The sequence below is a fragment of the Colletes gigas genome, unplaced genomic scaffold (genome assembly GCF_013123115.1).
Source record: "Colletes gigas isolate AHSC1104 unplaced genomic scaffold, ASM1312311v1 Colletes_gigas_Sc00061, whole genome shotgun sequence".
In the NCBI taxonomy this organism is placed as follows: Eukaryota; Metazoa; Arthropoda; class Insecta; order Hymenoptera; family Colletidae; genus Colletes; species Colletes gigas.
Window position 1 is genome coordinate 126,786 of NW_025106690.1, and position 26,365 is coordinate 153,150.

The 26,365-nt window shown below is 38.9% G+C and overlaps 1 protein-coding gene across 1 annotated transcript in view; it reads left to right on the forward strand.

Annotated features, from left to right (window-relative positions):
* LOC122403568 (deleted in malignant brain tumors 1 protein-like) overlaps positions 1-26,365 on the forward strand; it is a gene marked incomplete at its 5' end in the record, with an annotated part of 233,446 nt that overhangs the window by 58,075 nt on the left and 149,006 nt on the right. Inside the window, one exon of the mRNA XM_043407160.1 lies at positions 4,373-4,553. Coding sequence (XP_043263095.1) covers positions 4,373-4,553 — 181 coding nt within the window. The remainder of the gene's footprint in view (positions 1-4,372; positions 4,554-26,365) is intronic.

Here is a 26,365-nt window from a genome sequence, read left to right on the forward strand (position 1 = left end):
ATCGGCGCAGGATGAACGAAGAATTATACGGTTTGTCACATCTGGTGAAGCTTCAAGTGCCACCATGGCTGCACAATGATTAAAAGAAGACACGAATATACAAATAAGTAAGTGGACAGCACGAAGGACCCTCAAACAAGCTGACTTTAGAGGCATTAAGAAGAAAAAGAAGCCAATGTTATCAAAGAAAAATATTAAACTTCGTTTGGAATTTGCCAAGAAGTATCAAAACTCGACAACTACTGAATGGGAACGGGTTATTTGGTCAGACGAGACCGAAATTAACAGAATTTGTTCAGATGGCATGTCTTGGTGCTGGATTCTTAAAAATGAAAGGCTTAAACCACGACATGTAAAGCAAACGGTAAAGCATGGTGGCGGATCCCTAATGTTTTGGGGGTGCCTAACAGCATTTGGTGTTGGATCACTGCACCAAATTAATAGCATCATGAATCAGAATATGTACAAAAATATTTTACAAGATCATCTCATAGATACTGTTGAAAATATGCCATTCGAAGAAGAAAATGTAATTTTCATGCATGATCGAGACCCTAAGCACACTGTTAAAAGTGTGAAAAATTGGCTCGATACTACAAAATTTTTAGTATATATATAATATAGAGTATATATACATATATAGTATATATAGTATAGAGAATCTATGGGGGTAACTGAAAAGACGACTTCGGGATTTATATGACTCCCAACCAACTTCAATCACGAATTTGCATAACAGAATTCAAGAACAGTAGGAACAAATATCTCCAGATTATTGTAAAAGGTTAATAGAAAGCGTGCCAAAGAGAATTAGTGCAGTTTTTTAAGCAAAAGGGTTGTGAACGAAATATTAAAAATAAATAATATATTAAATATTGTCAAATATTGGACGTGGTGCAAAACTGAGTCAATCTATTGTTCGTATTATTCATAAACAACAAGATGTTAATTACTGAAAGACTTTCTTATGTTACTTCTAACTGTGATAAAAATAATTATAATGTTTATTTTTTGTTATTCTTTTATATTCCTAGTAATAAATAATGATTTATGCAAAACTTGTCATTAGTTCACTTATGCTCCTTACTGTAAGTCATAATTGTTTTGCATTTTTCTCTTGTCCTTAAATCGATCAAAGATGAACAATAAAAGTTAAATATTCTGTTCAAGGTTGAAATGTTTATAGGAGCGCTGGTCTTTTCAACGAATGCAGAAACGACGGTGTTCGCCTGTTCTATCGCGAAGAGCAAGTTCGTAATATCTTGCTAAACGCGTACGACACTGACAATTTTGCAAGGATCGCAACACAAGTCACCTTCCATCTCGAGTTTCATAATACCGCTGTTCTTTTTTTTTTAAATAAAGCGATATATCACGTGTCGAGAGATTCGCGTTATAGTTCATACGCGTCAGTATGTACCTTCTGTCCCATATCACTGGAGGGAATGAAGTTCGCAAATTGTCCGCTAAGGTTTGATGGCTCAACTATAACACTTTCAACCTTTATAACAGGAATTTTCTAGCCAGCTGAACTTTCTTCACGGATACATCATATTTTCTCATACCAGTTAATGAGCATTCTTTTATGTTCCCATCGTCAGACGTTCCATAATTTAATACCGTTACTATAGAAGCTGTCCCATATAACTTGACTATCTTAGAAACGTTGGAAGATATGTTAATGCTCGAATAATCTCAAGCACCAAAATTCACGTTTGAGAAACTCTACGTAAATAAAGTTTGCAAGATACCTGGAGATGAGTTTACGCGTTGCGAGCGCAGGAAATATTGCCAAATTTTCTTTAAATTTTACCAACACAATCTTCTTAGTTCTCTTTCATTATGGCTGTGACTATTCTGTGCCGACAAAGCTGCTAATCCAGCCAGCATTTTATTCGTTTTAATGCTCGCGAATTCCGTCGTTGGAAAAAACGAAAGGATGCGTGAGTTTTGTTCCGCGTTATCTCGTATTGCTAGCTACAATGGAGTCCCCGATGCATAAAACTGGAAGGGACCGTTCGACCTTTTGTGCCGGCGGTATAACTCAAGTGTCAACCCCGTTATTTAACCATGGGGTCCTCCTCGTATTCTCCAGTGAGCTGTTGCAGGAACGCTGGCGAGAGGAGTTGAAGTTAGTCTACCCGACGGGACGGTAAATTGAAAAACAAAAAATTATATTAAATTATAGAAAAAGCTGCCGACATTATCCCAGAACTTTTCTGCCGTTAGTTTACAACCGTATAAAATTTTTCGCGGTTAGTAATCAAAACTTTTAAGATCACCGGGGACAAGGAACGAGAGTTCATTTTTTGCTATTGAAATTCGTGTAAACTCATATTATTTTTAAATTGAATTTAATTTCAAATTAAAAAGAAATATACAGGGTGTTCGGCCACCCCTGGGAAAAATTTTAATGGGGGATTCTAGAGGCCAAAATAAAACGAAAATCTAGAACACCAATTTGTTGATGGAGGCTTTGTTAAAAAGTTTTGTCAAAAATAATTGTAATTAATCCCCGCAACCGAAAATAATTTTTCCAAAACGATTTGAAATTTTTGAATTTAATTGTTAATAACTTTTTCATCAACAAATTGGTATTCTTGATTTTCGTCTTATTTTGGCCTCTAGAATCCCCCAATAAAATTTTTCCTAGGGGTGGCCGAACAGCTTGTATGTTTGAATTTCGAGCCTTTAATCTATCTTAATCTGGGGTTAGGAATACACGACCGACTTCGTTTGTTTTCTATAGACTTTAAATAAACTTAAATTAAATTAAATTTAAGTATTTTTAAGTTCGAAGACTCGGTTTTACTTTTATGAACTCAATAGCAAATTCGAGTACAAAAGAATTCGACGCGTACCGCTAAGATTAAAATTGATTAAAGGATTGAAAGGGCGAAGCACGAAAGAGCGGTCTCGAGAACGAGGGTTCTGTCGATTGTTCGCGATCGATCATTAACCCAGCGAACCATCTGTCCAAGTAATCGATGATTTTGTTGCTCGCCGTCGAAAGTTTTCCATGAAAGTTACGAGTCCCCTGTGGCGCCTTTCCTTCACGGCAACGCCGAACTTTAATTTGATTCTTCGGGATTGACGTAGGGTCGATATTATAGAAAGAAGCGTGGCCAGGCGTGGATGAGATCGATGCGAAAAGTGACGAGTTCATTTTGGAAATAAGAAAAGTTTCGTCGGGCCATGGGCTGGGGGACATTACTTCGGGATATTGTCGGATGACGGATTTCATTACCATGAAATTTTCATGTCCTGGCATTAAAATTACTATACCCGCGGTATTCAGTGCGCCGCAATATTGAAAATTCACGCAATTTCCATTTTATTGCGGTCTATTAGATCGCTCGAAAATTACAATCGAAGCACAAATGAAAACTCAAGTTCAAATATTTCAGTTCCGTCAAAGTTTGCTTCGTCACATTCGGGACGCTTGAAGAAAGAAAGAAATTCTTGTGTAACCAATTATTATCGAAGTAATTAAAAACTGATTGTGGTTCTGTGGCGTTGCTTTGCTGCGGTTAGGAATTCGAGAAATTCGTAGGAGGGCAGAAAGGAAAGCAGAGGGCGAGTCGAGTCGGTCGAGCGCTTGTGAGAGCGTGACCCCTCTGGTGGCGAGCATGGGAGGCGACGCCACAATTCTAAAAAAGCAATAATCACAGAAATTTTAACAGGGAAGGATTTACGAATAAATGAATTTATTATACCATTGCAATTATATAATAATAATATATATCATTTACTAATCTCGTCAAAGTTATAAAATTTGCAATTCATTTGCGGACAGCTTAATGTAATATTTGATCGAATAACTTTGACATGTCTTTCTCTAAGTTATGTATTTAATATTGTAGGCGGTAGAAAATCGCGAAAATACGTTTAAAAACATCGACATATCGACCAGCCGTTAAGACGCGTGCGAAAGTCACGCACCGGTGTCGACGGCACAGGTGATAAACACTGCCGAAAGGCGAGCGACCGCGAGAACGAGAGCGAAAGAGAGAGAGTGTGTGCGTGAGAGAGAGAGAGAATGTAAAGGGCAATAAACGCCGAAATAAGTGTGACATGTGTGCCGAATGTGTGCGAGAATGTGAATATAAGCGAGAAAACGAAGAGAACGGCAGTGCGTATGATACGAGCGAGACGTAAAGAGACAACTCGTGAATAAAATAAACCTGTGTGTGTCGGAATTACGAGGGATAATTTTCTTAACCGATATTCTGAAATCCATATCCCTACAATATTAATATGAATCTGATATCGGTTCACGTGCGAGCGTTGTGCCTATTTCGCTATTGCTTTGTGTATATTTGAGGCTATGATATCACGATAGTATGATGCAACGATGCAATGTCTGTTATAGGTTGCTCCTGCGTTGTCTACAGCAGCTCGGACAAACCTCAAGGTGGCACATTTACATCCCCTTATTATCCCAAGCAATATCCATCGAATATCGATTGCCTGCTTTACACGTTCATCGGTCAACCTGATGAAATCGTCGAGCTATCATTTCATCACTTCAATATCCGTCGTACGCGACCCAAGTGAGTAACCCTTTCTAAAATATGTCTTAAAATGCATGAACCATTATTTTTACAAATTCTTTACTCCACGGTGCATCGAGAATATTTATATGATATCGATATGATTGACATTTAATAATTGAAATTTAAATATATTGTGGTTTGGATGAAAGGTGATACTTTTAAATGGAAAATATTGTAATTTCATTAATATGTCTACGCGAGGACTTTTTATAACGAACGGGAACAGTTATTGTGATTAATTTAATCAACGTGAAAATCTCGTTATTCTGAAAACATTTCTCTAACGAACCTGCTACGAAATACCTATATTGCGCTCGTATTCAGGTTAGAAATCAACTTGTAGCTCTCTCGCAGCAAAATGTCGCAAAGATGGTCGAACTGAAACTTGCATTATGTATATATTCGTACAAGCGAAAGTTGGACTGAAATTTCGAATAAATCATACAGGAAAAATGTGATTTGGTAGTGATCCAGACGTAACAGCTTTGCGTATGTTAAACGATATAGCTACTCATAGTCGTCGTATGCAAGAACAATTTCCAAATCCAAAATCTATTAAAGGGCTAAAAAATGAGCATTTTCAACCTCAAATATAAGAATAAAAATACGTGTCAAATACTTCTCTAAGAAATTTCATAAAATTCAACGTGTTATATCTCGAGTACGAAGTCAGTGATCGAGACTATTAACTTAAATCACAAGTTGAAATTTACCAAATAATTATAAATAGCGTTTGCTCGTGATTTCTATATAAAATATAATTATCCTCGACATTGAAGTTAACGTAGCCAGAAAATAGGCGCGTCGACGTTTGCACCGAAGATGTTCCTGAACAAAAACAAGCTATTACACTGCTTCCCTATTAAGGGTATTAGCGTCGTGACGCTGCGCTCCCTGTTATTGTACACGGAAAGTTTCACTTATTAAAACAGATGCAAGATTTTGTTTGAAGCTCGCTGAATCCGCTTTGGTACCTAATACAGTGCTCGGGGAGGACATTTCGCAGTTTATCGAGTATCATGGCCGGGAGAGGCTTAAAACGAGAACGGTATAATTCCTTCCTTCGCGTCATTTTAGTTCGCAGAGTGAAAAGAACAACGCTTTAAATTGCATGCCTGAAATATACACACGGTCCCGCGTATTGACATCGAACGTTTAACATTTTATCCTCGATGTTCACGGCGGATTGTTATTTATTGAAATTGCACGTAGTTAACGGGAAAAGGAACAAGAAGGATGCGACTCGTTCCGATATCGACATCCTCGGATCACGAAGAAGAAGTTTCTTCGTCGGCGAGTCGCGATCCTGCTTTTACTCCCGAGTAACTGAAACGAAACTTCGACAGGTTAAAGTGTAAATTCCAATTTTTCCCGCGGCAAATTTTCTTCTAACAAAGTTCGCTGGAAACTACGGGATGTAGAACTCGCGATTTTAGACGCGTTACATGTGTTGCGTCTCGTTTACGTCATATTCGACATTTTCACGATCCGTTTAGGCTTCTTCGTCCCCATAAATTGACAGACTCTTTTCAATTTTTCCAACCTTCGACTTCTTTCGTAGAATACTTTCTCACGTTCCCATAACGTCTATGACTACTTTAATTACACTGTCGCGATTTGATAATTTGATAAACATAAAGGGTAGGGAGGACGATTTCTTGGTTTAAATCCGGTGCAAAAGCGATTGATTTAAGGCGAGGATCGCTCCGTACGAACGCGGTTTGGCCCATTCTTCATCTTTGAAGTCGTTACATTCCTGTGTTTCGCGCTTGGTCGTATTTTTGTACGGAACACTTGGAAATTTCTCGAGTAACGACCATTCTGCGGAATTGAATTCCAAATGCGATTCGTCCCTAGACGGAGGTGCGTTACTGCGAGTGCGCTGACTTCGGACGGCTCTCGAGTTTTCCGGGAAAGAGCAGCTTTGGAAGCAGAGAGAATCGGGTACCCAATTTGTAGCGGAGTTACCTGCTTGCGCACACGTGTAAATCCAGTGCAACAAAACGTTCCTTCGATTCGTAATAAGGATTCACCGTTGACAAGGTTCAAAGAGGATTTCCTTCTCGGAAGGAACTCTGTATTATTCGAAACCTATTGGTTTTATTCTTATAATGCTGTCGTGCAGTCTCGGGGAATAAGAGATACGCAGGTTTAATATTATATGATTTTCTACGAGAAATACACCTACCTTTCGCTACTATTTAGAACCTCTACCAGAAGCAGTGTACGGTAACATTGTGAATAAAAGAAGAGAAAGTCATTATCACTTTTTCACTGGAAAAAATTTGTTCTTTTAGTTGCGAGCACTTAAAAGTAAAATCAAGTAAATTATTGTAGAATTCAATATGAGGAAGAATGCAAAAGAATTACAGTTTGCTTTATTCAGGTCTTAATTTCATATTTTAATAATCGCATGATACCTAAATTAATTTGTATATTAATAAAAAGATATTTTCTTGAGTGTCAGATTTACCGTGTCTAAAGAAAGCACAACTTTAAAGAAATTTTCGTATCCTCGTTCTCTGTTTTCAGGACAATGAAAATTCTCCGTGATCAAATTGTGCTCGTATCGAACCTAAATTGTGATTTAACCGGACCATTAAAACGAAACAGTCTAATTCAAGCCGTGCTCAAACTCTAGTATGCGCGCAAATTTAGTCAATTTCCAGCCTCGCCAGAGCATGTATCTAAGATATGACCAATTTCGCCGAATTCGTATAGATTCGGAACTTAGTTCTCGGGAGTTTGGTTCAGACTGTTGTGTATACCATAGAGCGATGATATTGGTTCAGCGATTAACTCGACCATACTCGACGAAACAAGCAGTTTGCAAACTACGTCGCAGAATTCATAACAAACTCATCGGGAACTTGAATTAAATTGAAATGTGACAATAAAATAAATAATACTATTTACGTACGAGAAATAATTGTTGCCTTCAGAAATCTCACCACTAAAATGATAGTTATCTTTCCAGTTATTTTTACCTCTGGTCTTTTTATAAATCTGTAACAAAATATTTATAGTATGTTATTAACTAATAATATTTGTAATTTTTTGCTACTAATATTAGACTCAGCGTATAACCTTTTTCTTTTTATTTACTTCCTCAACGTTCGATCAGTCTCTGATCGTTTCCAGTATTATAACATAATTCTGTAATGTTCTGTAATATACTGGTATTAATAAAAAAAAAACGTATACTAGACAAACCGTTCAGTCGTTCGTAAAAGCGTGTTCTGGTGGTCCATAAATATATATTTACATTCATTGCAACGCTGATCGTTAAAGTATTATAGATAGTATTGCCTCCATGCTCGATGTGGAGTTGCTCATTTGAATTCTGTATTCAAAACTCAGTTTCTTACTTTGCGGTGGTACGATTTACTTCATTGATATTCATGTGCAATCATTAGCATTCTAACGACAGTCACACGTGGGAACAGCAAAAGTTTTCAGGATGCAACTTAGAGAACGTTTTTGGAAACGCAAACTGTTAGTAATTGTCATCTACATTTAACACATTTAATCAGTAATCAATTTATTAATGAGGGGTGGCGCTTAATAATTTTCGAAATATATAAATTATACTGTTTCTCTTTTATAAATATGATTTAGTAGATAGTTAAATTTATTCTATTTAAAAAATGTTGGTGGTCCTGAAATTTGGTAAATTATGCAATCAAGAACAAATTAACTGAAACATTCTACATATTCATAAACACAGTCATTCATTTAACACAAAAGCATATTCGAATTTGTCGATTAATGAATTTCCGAGAGACAATCATGTTAAGTGACAATGTCCATACTGCAATAAAATGTAATTCTCTTAATACTAACGCATTAATCCTACCAAAGCTCATTTTATCTACAAAAATGTTTAAATCTCTCCGTTGAAAAATAAAATATTGTAACGTTAGAATCTTGAAAAATTTGCACCATTTTATATCACTATCATTTAATATTTCTATTAAATAATACATTACAAATTCTTTCCTGCAGATTTATATAAAGTCCAGAGAAAACTTCTATTGATAGAGTGAACGTATCTGCCAGTGCTATTTATTTATGGTTTAAAAGTTTAGATTACCATTGGTGGTTGAGTAATATATTAACTACGGAAACAACGCGTAAATATATTCAATTTCAAATGGAAATTATATAAGAAGACAAAGTATATAACGGTGCAGATTGACAAGCTGCCCGGGAAGAGCTACGATTTGTAATCGATGACTTATCCACCGACGCTTTCATGTTTTAAAATAAACCATGTTACACAATAAAATATTAAAATTGTATGCCCAGTTCGCACGCAATCTATAAATCATCATTCTTTAAATATCTCGTGACAGGAAACAGGGACGATTGCATTTCACGCATTAATAATTAAATTATAAAACGATGAATTCGTTCATGTTGGACAAAAGAAATATCAGGTCATTTCATAAATTTGTAATTTTTTTTGAGTATGCAGATTTCAGATGAATACGTGGACGTGTATAAAAAAAATTAATCATTTATAGAGTGGCCATGTTTTATAATAGCACAGTCGGTCCGTGGACGATGGTAGTTAATTCTAATAATTTTTTGGTTTTTAATATCTTGATTAAATCTTACGGAGAATTAAATTTTATGTTAAACAGGTAAATAAACCTTTTCTCTGGATAGTAAAACATTCCCTAATGTCATTTAATACTATGATTTTCTTGCTTCCTCTGAACGTTACAGAATGATAGGATGAAATAACAAAATTAAATTTCTAATAGACTGAAATATCGTTTCCCATCCACCGGAACCGCTAACACAAAGTTTCTTCCAACTTAATGATTAACTCGATTTCCCTCAAAATCGCATTATCCTTCAGAATTCCGCGTCGCGATCAAGCTTACGTGGAACTCGTGGGCGGAAGTACCTACGTCATGTTAGAGAATTTACCACGTCCGCGGTACAAGCAATGCTGAGGCCAAAACTCGATCGGACATGCTTGGACCCTGTTACGTTTGACGAGAAAACGGATCAACAAATAAATTCAATTCTCGTCCATTATATCTCACGCGATAATGTCGACTCCTTAAGTTCATAAAAATGTTTATAACGAATTCATTTTTAGAAAGATATTTCAATTCTGAAGCTATAAATTTTAAGTCTTGCACAAACGTGCAATAACAAACAGAGAATCTCATCTTCGTTTAAAATGTTTTAATAAAATCCATCAAAAAGTGTAGACTCCATCGATAATTGCGAAGAGTTATTTTTTAAACGTAATGTCGTTCATCCTGTTAGATATTCAGAGAAAATAGGCTGTGGTAAATGACCTTTTACTTTTGCACTGTGTGTAGTATGTACATTCGTTTTGCACGTTTACAGGGAGAGTGAGTGCAATTAGTGACATGAAATCGCGTGAACAAGGGTCCCTCATTTGCCCGGCCGTAATCGTCCTTGTTGCTTTAGAGATGGATAAATGGCGGCGTTCCAAAAATCGCGAATTCTCAACAGATCCTTAGTAGATCTTGAACAAAATTTTGAAACTCTCGAAACCAATATCTTAATTATTGCATGAGACGGGCAACTCTTGTTTACCTTATAGCCCGTGATGCTCAACGCTTTTATCGTTCGGTTCTTGCTAGAAGAACTTGGTCGATCTCTGCTCCAGAATCTTACGTGGTGATTAAATTTACGTAGAACTCACGAACGGAAGAACTTCCGTCGGAGAATTAGCAAAGTCCGCGGTGCAGGTAACGTCAGAGCCAAAATTCAATCGGGCATTCTTAGACCCTGTTACGTCTCGCGAGAAAACGGATCAGCGGATAAGAGGCGTTCCAGCTTACATCGTGGAGCCAACACCGAGCCTGATTACCCGATAGTTGCGCGCCATGTTCCCTTGATAGTTGCTCGCAGTAGCTGCCAGTACGATTGCGAGCGTATTCCGGACGCAATATACTGCAACCACGAGCGTCGCATCGCCCAAAATACCAACCCCGTTTTCTGTTACCGAACAGAATTCGTGCCTCCCATTACCAACGCGTTCACGAGCCGCGCTGAGAATTTACAGGAGATATTATTCCGATAAGAAAATCTGCTTGCACGTAGGTCGGGGGAACTTCCAGACTTTCCAGATGGTATTCCGAATGCGTATCACGGAGTTTGCCAGTTGGTTTAGAACAGTCGAGCACGGGGAAGGTCGGGGCGTCGCGCTGAGACAAGTAGAAGTCGGGTTAATAGAAAATTTTAACGAGAAATAATTGAATTTCCTAAGTCGATGTTCTTGAATTTGTATTTTTTTAGTTTTAAGAATCCGTTTTCCACTTGCCTCGATAGCTAACACATTTGAAGATTTATTAGAAAAATTCTGAGAATGTTTAAAAGTGAAGAGTTTGTGTCATTTTATAAATAGAGATAAACAAATTCGGATGGAAATTAAATTGAGCGGGACTTGTATTCCGGTAAAGGGTGTTCCAACGCTATAAGAGACCGCTCATGATGTACAAGCTAACGACGCCTATGGTCGTTAGAGGGCAGTCTGCGGCACCTAATGTCTTAAGGGGTGGTTGATGTATGAAATTATCAAGGGTGCGTTCTCTTCAACGTGACGCCACTTGCATCAGCTCGTCAAAGAGTACACGCGTCGTGTACTTTTGTGGGTAGAAACGTGATAGCGTGCTGTCGATATTTCCCTCTTCAAACCGTACGAAGTGAAATATTTATAAACCGAGAGGACAGTTTTAATGCTTTCATTTTTCCAATTCAAATTTACGAACGTTCGTCTTTCGGAAAATGGAAAAAGGAGAGATCGATTTTATTTTTTGAATTTATTACGCGGTGTTTCCCTTAAACGCTCCGAAACGAGGAACGTTCTCTTGAATATAGCGAAAGCGTTTCCGCGGACGGGTCAGCACCGTTCCGATTTTATTTTCCGCCCCGAATGCCGCTGTCTCTCCGAGCGGAATATGAATCTCCCTTTTGTGAAGTTGCGGTCATGATTCTTTTTTTCCCGCTCTTCGTCTATCATCTAGCCTTTCTATTTTCTTCTCTGGCCGTCTCGAGTCTGAAAATGTAATATCGGCGCTGCGTCGATTGTTCGGGCGAGCACAATGGAGGGCCGACGGTTAATTAACAAGGCCCGTCGTAGACGAGGGCAACGGAGCGCCGAATGATATTAATGATTCGCGCGATGCGTGTTTCAGATGCATTTTAATTAACTGCCGTAGACCGATCGATCGGTCAGCATCCGCGGCTCCTCGGGACGACCGTGCGTGATGGCCAACGATTATGTATGCAAATATGCGCCAGAATTTCTGCCGACATGCATTATGCGTCGAAGTACGACGGGGCCGTGTCTGCCGTTGGAACTTCCGACACGGCGAGACAGACTGTCGGAAACATGGGCAAACAATTGGGTAATGCTCGTCGCTTCCGCGCACGGGATCCCCGTGCGCTAGGGACAGGAAGATGATCGCTTGCACGGGAATTTCTGCGGTCTCGGCAGGTTCGTGCCACTGACAACGCGAAAACGTTTCGGGGAACGATCGCCCGCCGTGAATCGACCGTTCACAAATTTCGAATCGAGGAGTGGGAGTCGGGTTGAAAACTTCTTTGAAGCGATCCGAGCGTCGGTGTTTGGGTTTCTCGAGGGACCGGTCGATCGAAGCTTACGGATTCTAGCATGTGGATCTATAGAAATCGCTCAAACTTTTCTGGACACGTAGAGTCAAAGTAAATTTAAAAATAAACATAGAAGATAGCATAAATTATAACGACTGTTACATTGATCGGATAGAGGATGAAATGCCCTTTAAAACGAGTGTTCGTTTAAATCGATAGGACAGCTGGTTACGGAGATATGAAGGTTCGAAGCGTTTGTTTACTTTTCATTGTTGACATCGGCGCGAGGTTAATGACCGCGCGCGTAAATAGTAAACAGTGCATAGTAAATCGAACTATTAGAACTTCGGCTTTTAATAAACAATATTCATCTGTACTTAGTATTTAATTACCCCTGAGAAACGTGTAATTTTAGTATGGAAATAAAAAGACGAATTGCATAAAATCATACAAATTATCTTCTGTGTGTCATATAGACTTAAAAAAAGGTCTCTAATGCCATGACGTATAATACAAATATTTTATAGAAATTTAAACTCATTTTCAATTGAATAAACAATCTATAAACCAGTGTTCGTCGCACACAGGTCGTATAATCAATAGGAATTGCTGAAACTTCTTTGGGTGCATAGTGCCAAAGTAAATGTGAAATTAAACATAGGAGGCTGCATAAATTGGAATATTTGATATGGTCATCGGATAGAGGATGAAATGCCCTTTAAAATGAGCGTTCGAACAAGTCGATAGCTTTATTAGTTCCGGAGATATAGCAATTTTGAGCGTTTGTTTACGTTTCATTGCGATCAATGAACTCGCACGCGTGAAAATAGTAAACAGTGCATAGTAAATTCTTGGAAATACCACGCTGAAACTAGGTCACTCGATCACGACTCACGTGCGACAAAGAGGTACGACGTGACGCGTCAGAGGGAGACAGAGATAGGAGATGTTAGAAAAATACACTTTCCTCTATACGACGATATCTCGAAAACGGAAAGTCGGATCGACAAAAACCAAAAGCCATTTTAAAGGGGAGGCTTCCCCGCTTTCAACGATGGCTCAATTATGGATAAATCCTGCGTAGTTTCGGAATTGCAAACATGTAAGTTTTAGTATTTTTAATACCCATTACCAGGTCTATCGTAATACGGTGAGTGAGAAATAGACTGAGAAGATTCTTTAGACTTATGAAATATTTCGACGATAAAAAGCCCAACTCTGATTTTCACAGCGCCAGTAAGATGGTAGCCAATGAAATCATATCGCACACTATTATTTGTAATAACATTTTCGCCAGTGTAGCTGGTCGAATCCTTCTCACATTCTTCGTATGGTGGACTTATGCCGGGCACGTGCCTATCCCGCGGGTGGTCTTCCTAGACGGGATTCTATTTACAAATCCTCCACCACCAGAGACTATAAATCGTATCTGCTTCTAAGGATCGTCCAGGCGCTTCGCATCCAATATTAAACTGTCCATGAAGATGGCCCTATTAATATGGTGTGCAGAGGCATGGCGATCGTTTACACAGCGCCGCGAACTATAGTATATTCTAAAGCTGAGAAAATCCCTCGGAGATGAGAGGAAACTTCGCCTTTGGATCCGGTGGCGTCAATATTAAGCCGCCTCTAGTGAGAGTTACGTGCATGGAAGATGTACCGTTCCAAGTTTCTGTGGAGGGTAAAGTCCCTTGGTGTATCTGCGATTCTAATTATCGGCAGACTTCGCAGCGACATTATCGTTAAGCGATGGTCCGTGAATCCACTTGTAGTAACTCGATTTTACGTTGAACGGATTTTCATAGTAATGCGAGTTTTAATCCCGAGACTTAACGAGGAAGAGAGTTATTGTACTGTCGAGTGCGAAAATAAGATACAAATACAAATTTAAACGTTTAAACCCTGTATCACTTAAGCCCCTTTCGGTAGATTTTCAGTAAATTATAGCAGCGAACAAAAATTCAATCTCATAAACACTCGTTGCAGTGTAATTTAATTAGAATGTTTTAGTCAATTTAATTTTGAAATTTCCAGTTTGCATATAATCTTTTCGTTTAAAAAAGATTCTAATCGAGGCAGATACGCGTGAAATCGTTAAAGACTTTACACGAATAACTTGCTATAAGTGCTGTGACAGTTTCCATACTCTCGGGGGAAAATTGGCAAAGTCAAGAAGCTGGAAAAGTGGGGTTTTCGCGAGCTTAACGAAAATCCGAAGAATCGACAATGTGAAGCGTGCGGTTCAGTACTTCGACGTCATTTCGACGAAGTAAGGGATCGGATAGTGACTGGCGAGGAGAAATGGATAACGTATGATAATCGACCCTGATCTGTTCAATAGCCGAATGCTCATGATCCATTCAGATCTGTGGTGAATCAGGTTTATGCCTAATAAGGCCATCCTAATTCGAACTAATTATTTGATAGTCCGTGGTTAATGTTACTCATTAAACAGAGCGTTCTATGCAACTGGGACAAGCTGTATCTCAGAGACGATTAGAATAAAAATTCGTTGATAAATTAACAAACTGATAACATCGATCGAACGATTAGAATCTTTGCTCGAATCGTTCCGGCAGTATTTTTATACACATTCTGGAGCATTTGAAGGTTCATTCTATGCGCATGGATTTCGATAAAAGAATCGAAACAAATTTTTAAATAAATTTATAAATCAGACTTCATGGAAACTGTAGAATATATATAAAGTTCGTGCAACTTTGGAGAAACAGTACCTTGTTGCTTACAAGTAGCACGGGCTAGAGGCATTTAAGCACTGAAACTCTCGACTATTCGTACGGCTACTTCGAAAACACTCCCGTATAACGAATCGAGGAAATGGAACATTCGTTGTCGATGTTTTTCGATTCCCAGTGACTAAGACGAATCGCCGATGGTTTACTTCGATACGGTGGAGCGGAATTTCGATGGTGTATGGGCGATGTATTTCAGCGAGATGTGTTTTCTGCTTACTCGAAAAACAGCGCCGACACGCTGTCGTCGGTAAAGTAATCGATTAGACGATATCGGGAGCCCACGCAAACGCTACGCGTTGCGGTTCTTAATCATAATCGTCCTTAAAATACAACAGTATCATTGCGTGATGAATCGAGGGGAACGAATAATGGCTCTAATGGAGACATCCGTCCTGATAACCGAATCAATCGCGTATACTCTTGTCGCACACAATGGCGAACCATCCAGTGACATACCATACCCCGGACGTGTATCGATACGTATTGGTTTTGAGTTTATTCGCCATACACTGTCGCGTTGGCCGCGAAGCAAACTTATTCCGCGCTATCTCGCGCGGAGTTTTAATTGATTATCCTCCTGACTCGATTTAAACGGGGGCTCGGCCCCGAGAAAATCTAATATAATGAGAATACAGTGTATACGACCAACGTGGAAGCGATTTCTTGTGTAATGGATGGGTATACTTCGAAAGTTGACACATCCTGTGTGCATCACCACACAACTGTAAAACCAATTTCGTGAAAATTTCCTTGAGAATCGTTCTAGGTTCTGTTTATAATTCATACTTTTGACTCCAACTTGACCACAAGTTTCAAGATATGGTTTCAAATACATATAATTTAGAAGGATTTTATAACACAGAATTGTAAGGTATTTTTAGAGAAATATCTGATTTTTTATTGTTTATAATAGCTACATTTATTGGCCATGTAGGTGCTTAAATAGTTAAAATTGTGCATAAGAGCAGAAGCGTGACCGCGTGTTAGTTAAAAATCGTAGAAACAGACCGTGAGATACAAATGCGGTTGTTTTTATACGCTGTCAAACGCACGACTTGAAATTAGAGTTTCATGATTGTTTCAAATAATAATCACTTTCAGACTTGGTATAATCATAGGAAGCGCGATATCACGCGTCCGTATAGCGTTGAATTTTCATATTTTTATCGCGCGAGCGGCAAAGGAGAGTTTAAAATTTAAATTTAATCTACAAACATTTTAATGTGGAATTAGTTTGTTCTTAATGTACAACGTACATTATCGTGCTTATTAATTCTGCTTATCCAAATCGGAAAGCCGCGATTCACGACGAAATGATTTCGTCAGTTATCGAACGCGTTGAAACAAATTTCAAATATTGTAATTGGGCTAGCGTTTCCCATCGGCGAAAATGTGCTACATAAAAATAAACTTTCGACAATGTCAGGTCGGAATTAAAGAATTGTCGCTTTTGTGTTTCTGGATTTATTCACATTCATTTTGATACAAATTTTTAAAAAGCATCTCTTTTAATAATGTGAAAGGACTCATGATGACAAAAATTTAAGGTATCTAATTTTAAGGTAACATATAATTAATCCATAAGTGGAATATGAACACATTTTGATCATGTTAGGATAATGTACTGCACTGACTTTAATTCAAGCTTATCTATTTAATATACAGGGTGTTCGGCCACCCCTGGGCAAAATTTTAATGGGGGATTCTAGAGGCCCAAATAAGACGAAAATAAAAAATACCAATTTGTTGATGGAGGCCTCGTTAAAAAGTTATTAACAATTAAATTCACAATTTTCAAATCGTACTGGAAAAATTATTTTCGGTTGTGGGGATCAATTACAATCATTTTTGGCGAATACATATACCTCCGAAATCCTATCCATTTTCGGGGAAGAAATCGGGTAGGTGCTGAAATTTTTCGGCGAAAAATAATTTCTCAAATCATTCTAAAAAAATTATTCTCGGTTGTGGGGGCCAATTACAATCATTTTTGGTCATTACACATACCCTTGAAATCCTACGCACTTTCGAGAAAAAAATTCCTTACCGAAAATCTAATTAGGTGCCTTTTTTTTACGAAAATAAAAAATTTCAAATCGTTCTGGAAAAATTATTTTTGGTTGCTGGGGTCAATTAGAATTATTTTTTGTGAATAGACATACCTTCGAAATCCTACCCACTTTCTAGAGAAAAATTCGAGAAGGTGTGAAAGTTTTCGACGGGGGGGAAAAATTTCAAATCTTTTTGGAAAAATTATTTTCGGTTATGGGTGTCAGTTACAATCATTTTTGGTGAATAGACATACCCCCGAAATCCTGCGCATTTTCGAGAAAAAAATTCATTATAGGCAGAACTTTAAACGTTAATAACTTTTTAACGGAGCCTCCATGAACAAATTAGTATTCTTGATTTTCGGCTTATTTTGGCCTCTAAAATCCCCCAATAAAATTTTTCCCAGGGGTGGCCAAACACCCTGTATATCAGTGCTGTCTAATATTTCTAAGTTAACATAATTCTTGAAGGAACCCCAAGACCAATTAATTAAAAGAGACGTGAAATCATCATTAGATTCTGAGAGATCAATTTTCAACGTTTCGTTTGAACCCACACAGTCTAATTAATTTCACGTTCGATAGTCTTCCTCTCACAACTACATCGCGGGGTCAAATATTACAAAGGGTGACCCTACGTAATAAAACGCATAAACGAAATTCCGCGAGTAAAAATAACAAACGCCTGTCGCCGCGTCAGCTGCGGCATCGTCGCGCGGAACGTAGTCTATGGTGGTCTGATTTGGCCAAATATGCGGTAATTTGAACGCATCGCGTCTCGACGAAGCTGAGCGACGCGGCGCGCCCGTTGTTTCGCCGTACGGAAAATGGAACAACTACTGCAGAAGGACAGGAAACCTCGAGTTTGCGGCAGGGACAGTAGTGCAGAACGCTGTAGCATCAGCTTTCACTGCGGCCTGCCGGATACCCCGACGCAAGCATGGAATTATACTTGTCTGGTACGTAATTGCCGAGATTAATTATGTGCAAGATGAAATTCCTTGGGCGGCAGAGTGTGACAATCTGCGACGATCCGTCGACGACCTCGCGCTTGGCTACCTCAACCTCGCGACGGTCAAAAAGCGGAGGACAAAATCTAAAACATAAATTCTACATCTCCAATGTCTCAGAGTGCCATAAGTATAACGCGTTGTAAATAAATTAAATAATGAAAATAGATTCAAATACACCTCAGTGCGGTGACTTGGCGCTGGGTTCTCTTCTTTCAATGTGGTTATATTTTGTGATAGATGTTGGTTCCTTTTAGATACTTCAGGGTATTTTCTATGTTGCTGTGACATCAAAGCTATAGATGATATTATCTTGTATTTCTATCTTTGAACGTAGTATCTTATAAATTCGTATAGTAGGTGATTGGTCGTTATGAATTTGTTGCATTAAATGTCGGCTTTTTTCATTATGTACTCGTGTGTGAATTTACAGTGCTCTGTTTGTAGTTTTGTCACGATTATTCGATTTTTTTTCTTCACATTATTGATGAGTAATGGTTGATAAGAATCTTCAGTGCGGTTTTATTTGGTTTTTCGAATCGGACCATCGTCTTTCGCGTCACTGTCCGTTGCAGCTCGACGAGAAACCAGCCCACGGAGATGTTCCGCGAAACATTCTTTCCTTTATTGCGTGCTTCCTACTTTCTTACAAGCGAGAAAGAAAAGTCATTTTGGTTCTTTTAAATGGCCCCTCGCCTCCGTGATATTAAATTAGTCGAAAGCGATGGGAAAAAGTGTCTGGCGGCGTCGTAGCCGGTCCGTTTGGATAAAGGACCTCGCGACCAGACACCTCGAAACTACTTTTTGATTGTCATGAATATTTGAGTGCGCCGTCAACGCCGGCAAGAAGGATTCCCGGAGTGGAAAGTTTGCCCTCCGCGCTCGGACGTCCGAGCCAGGGTCCTGCGTCGACCGAGAGGAAGCTCATAATTCATTGGGATTGTCTTGGCAATTGCTAGCGCTTGATGTTTACGAACGAGCGATTCGAGAACCGAACGAAAACACTATTATCGTTTCCAGGTTCGTCGTCCCTCGTCGTGCGGGGATTCCATCCTTTTCGGTTAATGTGACCCGCCGCATTTCCTGCGGCTCGATCGCTGCACGCGCTGTAAATTCCATGGACGCCATTTGCATAAATTGCCAAAGAAACTATACCGCGATTCCTCTCGAGATATGATGAAATGCATCGTGGAACCTACAGGCTGAATTTTACCACCTTGAATAACCCATAAGGCAATTTTCAAGAATTTTTTGGGCGTTACTATGAAACTTTTTCTGATAAATGTTTATTTTTCTATAAAAATTTCATATTTATCAACAAAGTCAAAAAAAAATATGTAAGGATCCGCGTCAATAAAATAAACGCAAAAGCGGTGTAACTGGTTTCCACATTTTCAACGTTTTCTCGTAACTTATGGAGTACCGTCGCAGTTCGATCGTTCGGTTCGGTTGCACCTTGTATAGGTGCCAGGAGGAGAGTCCCAGTCGATCGTATCCTCAATTATCATAAATACAACAACGTTAACTGTATGAAATATTCAGCGAGCCGGAAACCATCGGGCGGACCGCGCCATCGGACGACGAACTTTAACTCGGGGAATAAATGGCGCCCGCTAATGTCGAAAAAAGGAGCCAGCGAAGTTTCTTCATTGATTTTGCAACGACGGTGCACGCTATTAATGGTAATGGGTGCATGGAAACGGACACCAGATCTCGCGAACCGTTCGAAGAGAACGGCCGCAAAAAGCGCGAATATTCGATAATTCGAAGATCGCGGGGGGTCTTTGGGGCGTTCGATAATGGCGGACCGACCTCAGGGCGCATCGTTTACACCTAAGGGGGAAATATCCACGAGAGAAACAGCTTCCCTTTCGTTTCTCGTTCGAGAGAAGTGGAACGCGAGGCGTAACGGGTACACGACAGTCGCCGGAAGCGGCTGGGTACCATGCAAACTGCTTGGGGAACGTCGACGCGGAAGCTGCGACGGAAGTCGGGTGAAATGAAACGTCGAATATAAATCGCGATTCTTGCGACGCTGTCTCTCGGCGACCGTCGTTTTATAAGTCTGCCACTACACTGGCGGTACTTACGATCTTGCCTCGTTAAGGGAACGAATTTTCGTCCACTCGAACGTCCATTTTGAGTCTGGCGAATTTCTAAAAATTGAAAGCACGTATCGTGATCACGGTGAAAGTGAAGTTGAAAACAGTTGACCTTCGAACGGAAGATATCGTTCGACCCGTCTATGGAAATTTATATTTCAGAAGTTTGTGTAAAAAAAGGTTTTACAGCGACCATCTTTGAAACAACGAAATTTTGAACTCCTCGGCGCACGATTTAATTACAAGTAATTTCTCGAGGGAATTAATAATAGAAATATTTGCTTCGAATAACATTATTACGGATGTTAAAAGTAATCGAGGACGAGTGGGATTCTGCGTGGAAATATTGTCGGAAAGTGGCGACGAAACGCGCATTAAGGACGTTGAGTGCGAAGTACCTATCCAATCTCGAGAAGAAATAATGGCCGGAAACAATGAAGAATTGCATCGGTAGGAACTGCTCGAGGCAGCCGAGAGATTATTGTGCTGGAACGACCGAGTGTGTGTATATAAACAGACTTTCTTGTAAACCATAAAACAACGAGAATTGAAACTTTAAATACGATGTCGATCGAGAGAGGAGATATTAAAAACAACTCATCGCTGATAAGTAGCACGTTTCAACAAAATTAAAATTGCATCTAGGAAATTTCTCCTTATTAACTTGGACTAATTTTATTACGGGCAAGTACGCGTTAGTGTCTGTAGGTGTTCCGATTGTTCGGTTAAAATTTAATTCCACGCCCGGTTCCAATCGTGGACGAGATTCAAGTCTTGTCACGGCGTCATGTCTCGTTGTTTACCACCCCGAGGACAAAAGGTGCGTTTTCGTTATTCCGATCACGCGGCGCTTCTAATTTCCGAGGGCAAAGTCATATCTGCTCGTTCCCTTTGATTCCGAGCTGGCGTTCGTCGGCGACGTCGACGTCCACGCCGAGGGAACGATGCTCGGCACACGCGATGATTAACCGTCCCGGTCTTCCGTCAGTGTCCCATGTAAAAAGGGGTCACGAAACACGAATTAACCGAGCGTCGGTTCTCTGATTGCGCGAGTTCTTTGTCGGCCTTTTTTTCTATCCCCTTCCCCCTCCCTAACCGGATGAATAATTCAAAAGATTTCGCCCCCGTTCTCCCCTCCTGTTCGTGCGCACCTCCCGAGTTCCGCGTTCCAACGATTCCTCCCCTACGCTTGTTTTCATATTTTCGGTCGACACGCTTCCCTTGGATTTAAACTCCGTTTCGTTCGTCGAGCAAAAATTCGCTAATCCCCCTTAAACCGTTGCAGCATTAGAATAATATATTAACCCACGAAACATGTCCTTTTTGTAACTTGAGTGAAAATAGAAATGAAAACCTTTAATTTTTAATTGAAGCTTACAAATACGACTAGCCCCTTGACGTACGATTTAGTTTTAAATAATTTTTCAAACGTATACTATTTAATTTTGTGGCCACGAAAAACAATAAATTTGTTTTACGAACACCTCGTGAATGTAAAAATGTGTTGATGTGTTGAGGGTGTTCGGCCACCGCTGGGAAAAATTTTAAGGAGAAATTCTAGAGGCCAAAATAAAACGAAAATCAAGAATATCAATTTCTTGATTGAGGCTTCGTTAAAATGTTATTAAAAAATTAAAATACAAAATTTGAAATCATTCTGAACAAATTATTTTTGGTTGCGGGGGTCAATTGCAATCATTTTTGGTGAATAGACACAGCCCCGAAATTCTACGCACTTTCGAGAAAACAATTCAATAAGTGCAGAAATTTTTCGGCGGAATTAAAAAATTTTATATCATTCTAAAATAATCATTTTTCGTTGTAGTGGTCAATTACAATCATTGTAATTGAAAAATATATGTTCATAGAAATTGTAAAGATATATGTTGTTTGACAATACACGAAAAGCTTGTAGTACTTCGTGGGCATCGAAACTTATTATGTGACGCAAAAACACATTTTATGGACAGTCTAGAAATTTATTGCAATCGATAGTCTGAATGGCCAAAGTGCAATATACTCCAACAGAAATAGTAAAAAGGCTCGAATAGAAATCTTATGACAGGTACACTGAAGGATCTATTTTTTAAAAACACTGAAATTGTAAGTGCACACGAAAATATCTAACATACAATTGTCGACGACTTTCTTGTTAGCGAAAAGAAAAGACGAAATACCGCAAAGAAAGCTATCGCCGCAGTAGTTTCCTCCATAAAGTATTTTTTTGTCATCGTTTATGGATTTAGGCCACTCCAAGACACGAGACAATCAGGTTGACTTTGTCCACGCGAGCTCCACTTCTGTTTATGTTGTTATTGAACAACTTGTTGGATTAACGTCTGTGGCACGATTCGAAGTGGGAGGGGGTAACAGGAACAAAACGTTCTAAACACGACATCTCGTGATTAGATGAAGATACGTCTCGCGTGAGTTAAGCGTACCGAAACATTCTGTTTCTTGGGGATGCTTTGGAACAGCAAATATTTTATCCGCTAATTGTTTCGGTTATAAATGGTTTCATACCTAATAAATGAGATTATAACTTATTTATTAGATACGACAAAAATAGTAAATAGTTTTTATTTGAAACGCATCCAGCACTAAAATCTCGTGGTTACGTTTACTAAAATATTTTGAAATCGACGTGAACGACGAAGAGGAATGCAGTCACTTTGTTTCCTGGAAAAGGAACGATATAAGCTACACAATTCAAATCATTGAACCGCACCGAGTAAAATCATGTCTGAACGACGTCAGGGAAGCACACGTAATACCTCAACCGTGTCTCAACGCCATTTTCTGCTTAGGGACCTCGTGAACGACTTATTCCGAGAACATGCTGTAGAGAAAATAACCAAGGTGTCCTTTTTGATTTTCTTCCTGTTAAGATTGCCGCACAGAAACGTCAAAGACGATGTCAAAGTTAATGCTTTTATACTCTACAATTTTATTCTGTTCACATACTCAACACATGCGTGTAAATTAAAGCGGTGATTACATATAACTTAATATATTCCTTCGAATACTACAAACAATATGGTTTATAGTCTACCTTACTTCTAAACCAGTATTGAGAAACGATGCAATAATACTGTCAGCTCTCGTACATTTCATATGAACCTTTTACCGCCACCTGTCACGTATCACAATTCAGAGTGCAAGGAGTTAATTTCGTCAGACTTGTTTTGTTTCCGTCAAATTTATTGTTTGCTCGTCAGAGTTGTTTGTTTGATATCCACGTACTCGCTCAAGATCGTTTTTCTTCCATTAAGCGTCACGCTCGATCGTCATACACGAGCGCCGGTCTGTGTTCAAATTAAACTCATTCTGTCGTGATTACTCATAGAATAAATAGCCGAATCGCGTGACTAGTTTTTAACGATCTCGCAAGCTACGGTATTTTTCGCTTGAAACAAAGGAGGCGAGCAGCCTCGGCTCGTGACTCTAAAACAACCCTGCTCGTACTCGAGCTTTTACGAGTACTAAAAGCAAGTGTCTGCGATACAATAACCTATATCCCGTAAAGAAATCGTCGTTACTCGTCGAGTATCCTGATCGTATCTCAAAATCACATTCTGTACCAAAGTTGGTCTCAGTCATCGATGATTCAATCTATTCCACCGAAACTGGTGATTTTCACAAGGGTGCGACTTTATTCTGATCGAGTTCTGTTTAAATTTCTATGTTAGAAGGAATTACTCTTCATTACAAAAATTAACCCACTTTTCTTTATTTCTTATTTGTTATTTGAAATATTTTATCTGAAAATTTTGCACGTTTCCGCTCTCCGTATTAGGCTTTGAAATTTGTTTGGATTTTGAGGTACAGCAGGGCGAAACTCGACTAATCCGACAGTTCCTAATGGACGAAATTTTTTTAAAGTCACTGTTTTTGTCACACGAGGTTATAAAACGCCGTGAGTGCTCTGAGAATATACATACAACTGTCCTGTTAGGTTTTTGTGTCGCTTTATACAATAAATCTGGACGAATACCACGCCATTAGAACTCCAAACGAAGAATGCCTTCTAAATAAAGCAAGAGATGTTATCTATATGGTAATAACGAATGAAAGTTTCAATTCAGTGATATTTAAAAAATAATAAAAATATTTGTCCTAGCAGAATAAGGTGGCTCTGAAATATGAAGCTGGATTATATTCGAGATATAGGAAATTTACAAAATATTTACAAAATAAACACATTGTTCGCGCGCGATCGGCAACGTAAAGGATCCTTGAAATTACATTCGGCTCGTAATCTCGACGGAGGCACTCCTCGAACGGATACGAAATGACAGCGAAGCGCTTCCAATCGCTTGATAACAGGCCGTCCGCGGAAGTTTCTTTCTAATTAATTTTTAAATGAAAGTGATTCGGTAGCAAGCGAGGGGCCAAAGGAGAGAGACGGGGCAACAGACTCGAGCGACGAACGAGGCAGGGAGGATCCTTCCTTCCAGGAAACTTACTACAGCTGCGAGTGCCAAGATATTATTCAACCGGTGGAGACCTTTATTAACTTCCAAATTAACTCTTGTATCGAAAATTATTCTCGAAAGATAATGGTGAAGCTACTAGCTGTGACGTTAGATATTTTTCGTATCATCGACAGAAAATAAATTTACAAAGCACAATTTGATGGAAAGTACGTTCGAAGAGTCGACTTCAATTACGTTCGTGGAGTTTTAAAATATCCAATAGCTGGAATAGAATTAGATTTAAAATCTAGTGAATCTAGTGAAAGGTTCATTGAACCTTTTTCAACGTCAAATCATTCGTCGAGATTTCCCGAAATTGCAGAATCTGCAAGATATTTAATGGAACGATTAAATATTTAAGAATATTTGAGTCGATCTCCATAATCCCTCGAAGTATTAGAGCTCTTTACCAGCCTTCCATATTACATCACGTTCATTAAATATTGTATTTAAAATTTTTCAGAATTCTATTCTTGATTTTGTTCAGAGCCATAGTTTTCCATGAGCAATTCATTTTTTATCGAGATTTTAAACGTTGAGGATATTCGTTTAACAAAATATGTAAAGTAAGAAATACTAGTCCACTGATAAATTATATGAAACGAAACGATTTGGGTTAAGCAGCTTTTTATCATAATAAAGAAAAATTGGATTCAACGCACAGTTAGCAGTTGAATTTCTTTTCACATGAACCTTCTTGTACTTTTAATCAGTGCTCATTAATTTTATCTTAAAACTGTTGAAGATTAAATGAAATGCAAACTCTGAAATTTCATTCATATTCTTTTTACATAAATTTTTATAAGGATTAAACGACATGGGATATACATAACGAAGCGGTAAGGGATCGAATCCATCATGGTCGAGTCACGAAGAATATCAAAGGCGCGCACAACAGGGCGAAAGGTCGAGGAGGAAGAGAATAAATGGAACGATTTGCTCGAAACTTAAACTTCCCGTCGTTCCACGAAACAGAAGTCTCTAATTATCACGGCGCGGCTCGAGTTTCGCAACCCGTCTCGGTTCTTATGAGAAACGTACGGTTCCTCGGTAATCCAAAGTTCTGCCAGTCTCGCCACATCGCTTCCGTTCTACGATTCACTTAACAGTATGGCATTCACAGTCTATTGATTCACTTGCGGGTGGGTTTTATTGTCGCTCAGATTATATTCTCCATGCCTGTTTCACGATTATGCAACGGACAAATTCGTGGCTCGATCGGTACATGCGCGTGTTTCCTGGTGCAAAGATAAATCGTAACTATAGAATAAATTTTGGGCAGAATGCACACGTAGCGGGGCTGAGACCATTTGGATATTTGACAAATATTCAAAAGCTATGAATGAAATCTGAGTACCATATTATTATTGGACTATATTCAGAACCATGCTTGCTTCGCGTACACCCTTGGTCGTTATTCGAAAATAAAAAGAAATAGATCTAGTGTTTCGTATTTAGCTAGCTTTTTTAATTTAATTTATAATTTATCTTTAATCTCTATTGGATCGTAGTCTCGTTATTTGCAACTAATAATAACAAAATTAATACCAGTTTTTGTCGAGCGTTTCGATCGAGCTTTCGTCCATCACCGCTTTCGGTGACCAGACTTGTTACTCGAGTAAAGAATTGGTCACTTGTTCCTTTCCCATGAGAGAACTTCGACCCAAAAAAGAAGAAGAAGGAACTACATCGGTGGTGGACAGACAAACGGAGAAAAAAGTAACGGAGCACTGGTCCGGACAAAATCCTGACGCTCTGACGCTAAATTAAAGAGAACGGAAACCTTTTCGTATTTGACCAAAGGGAACAT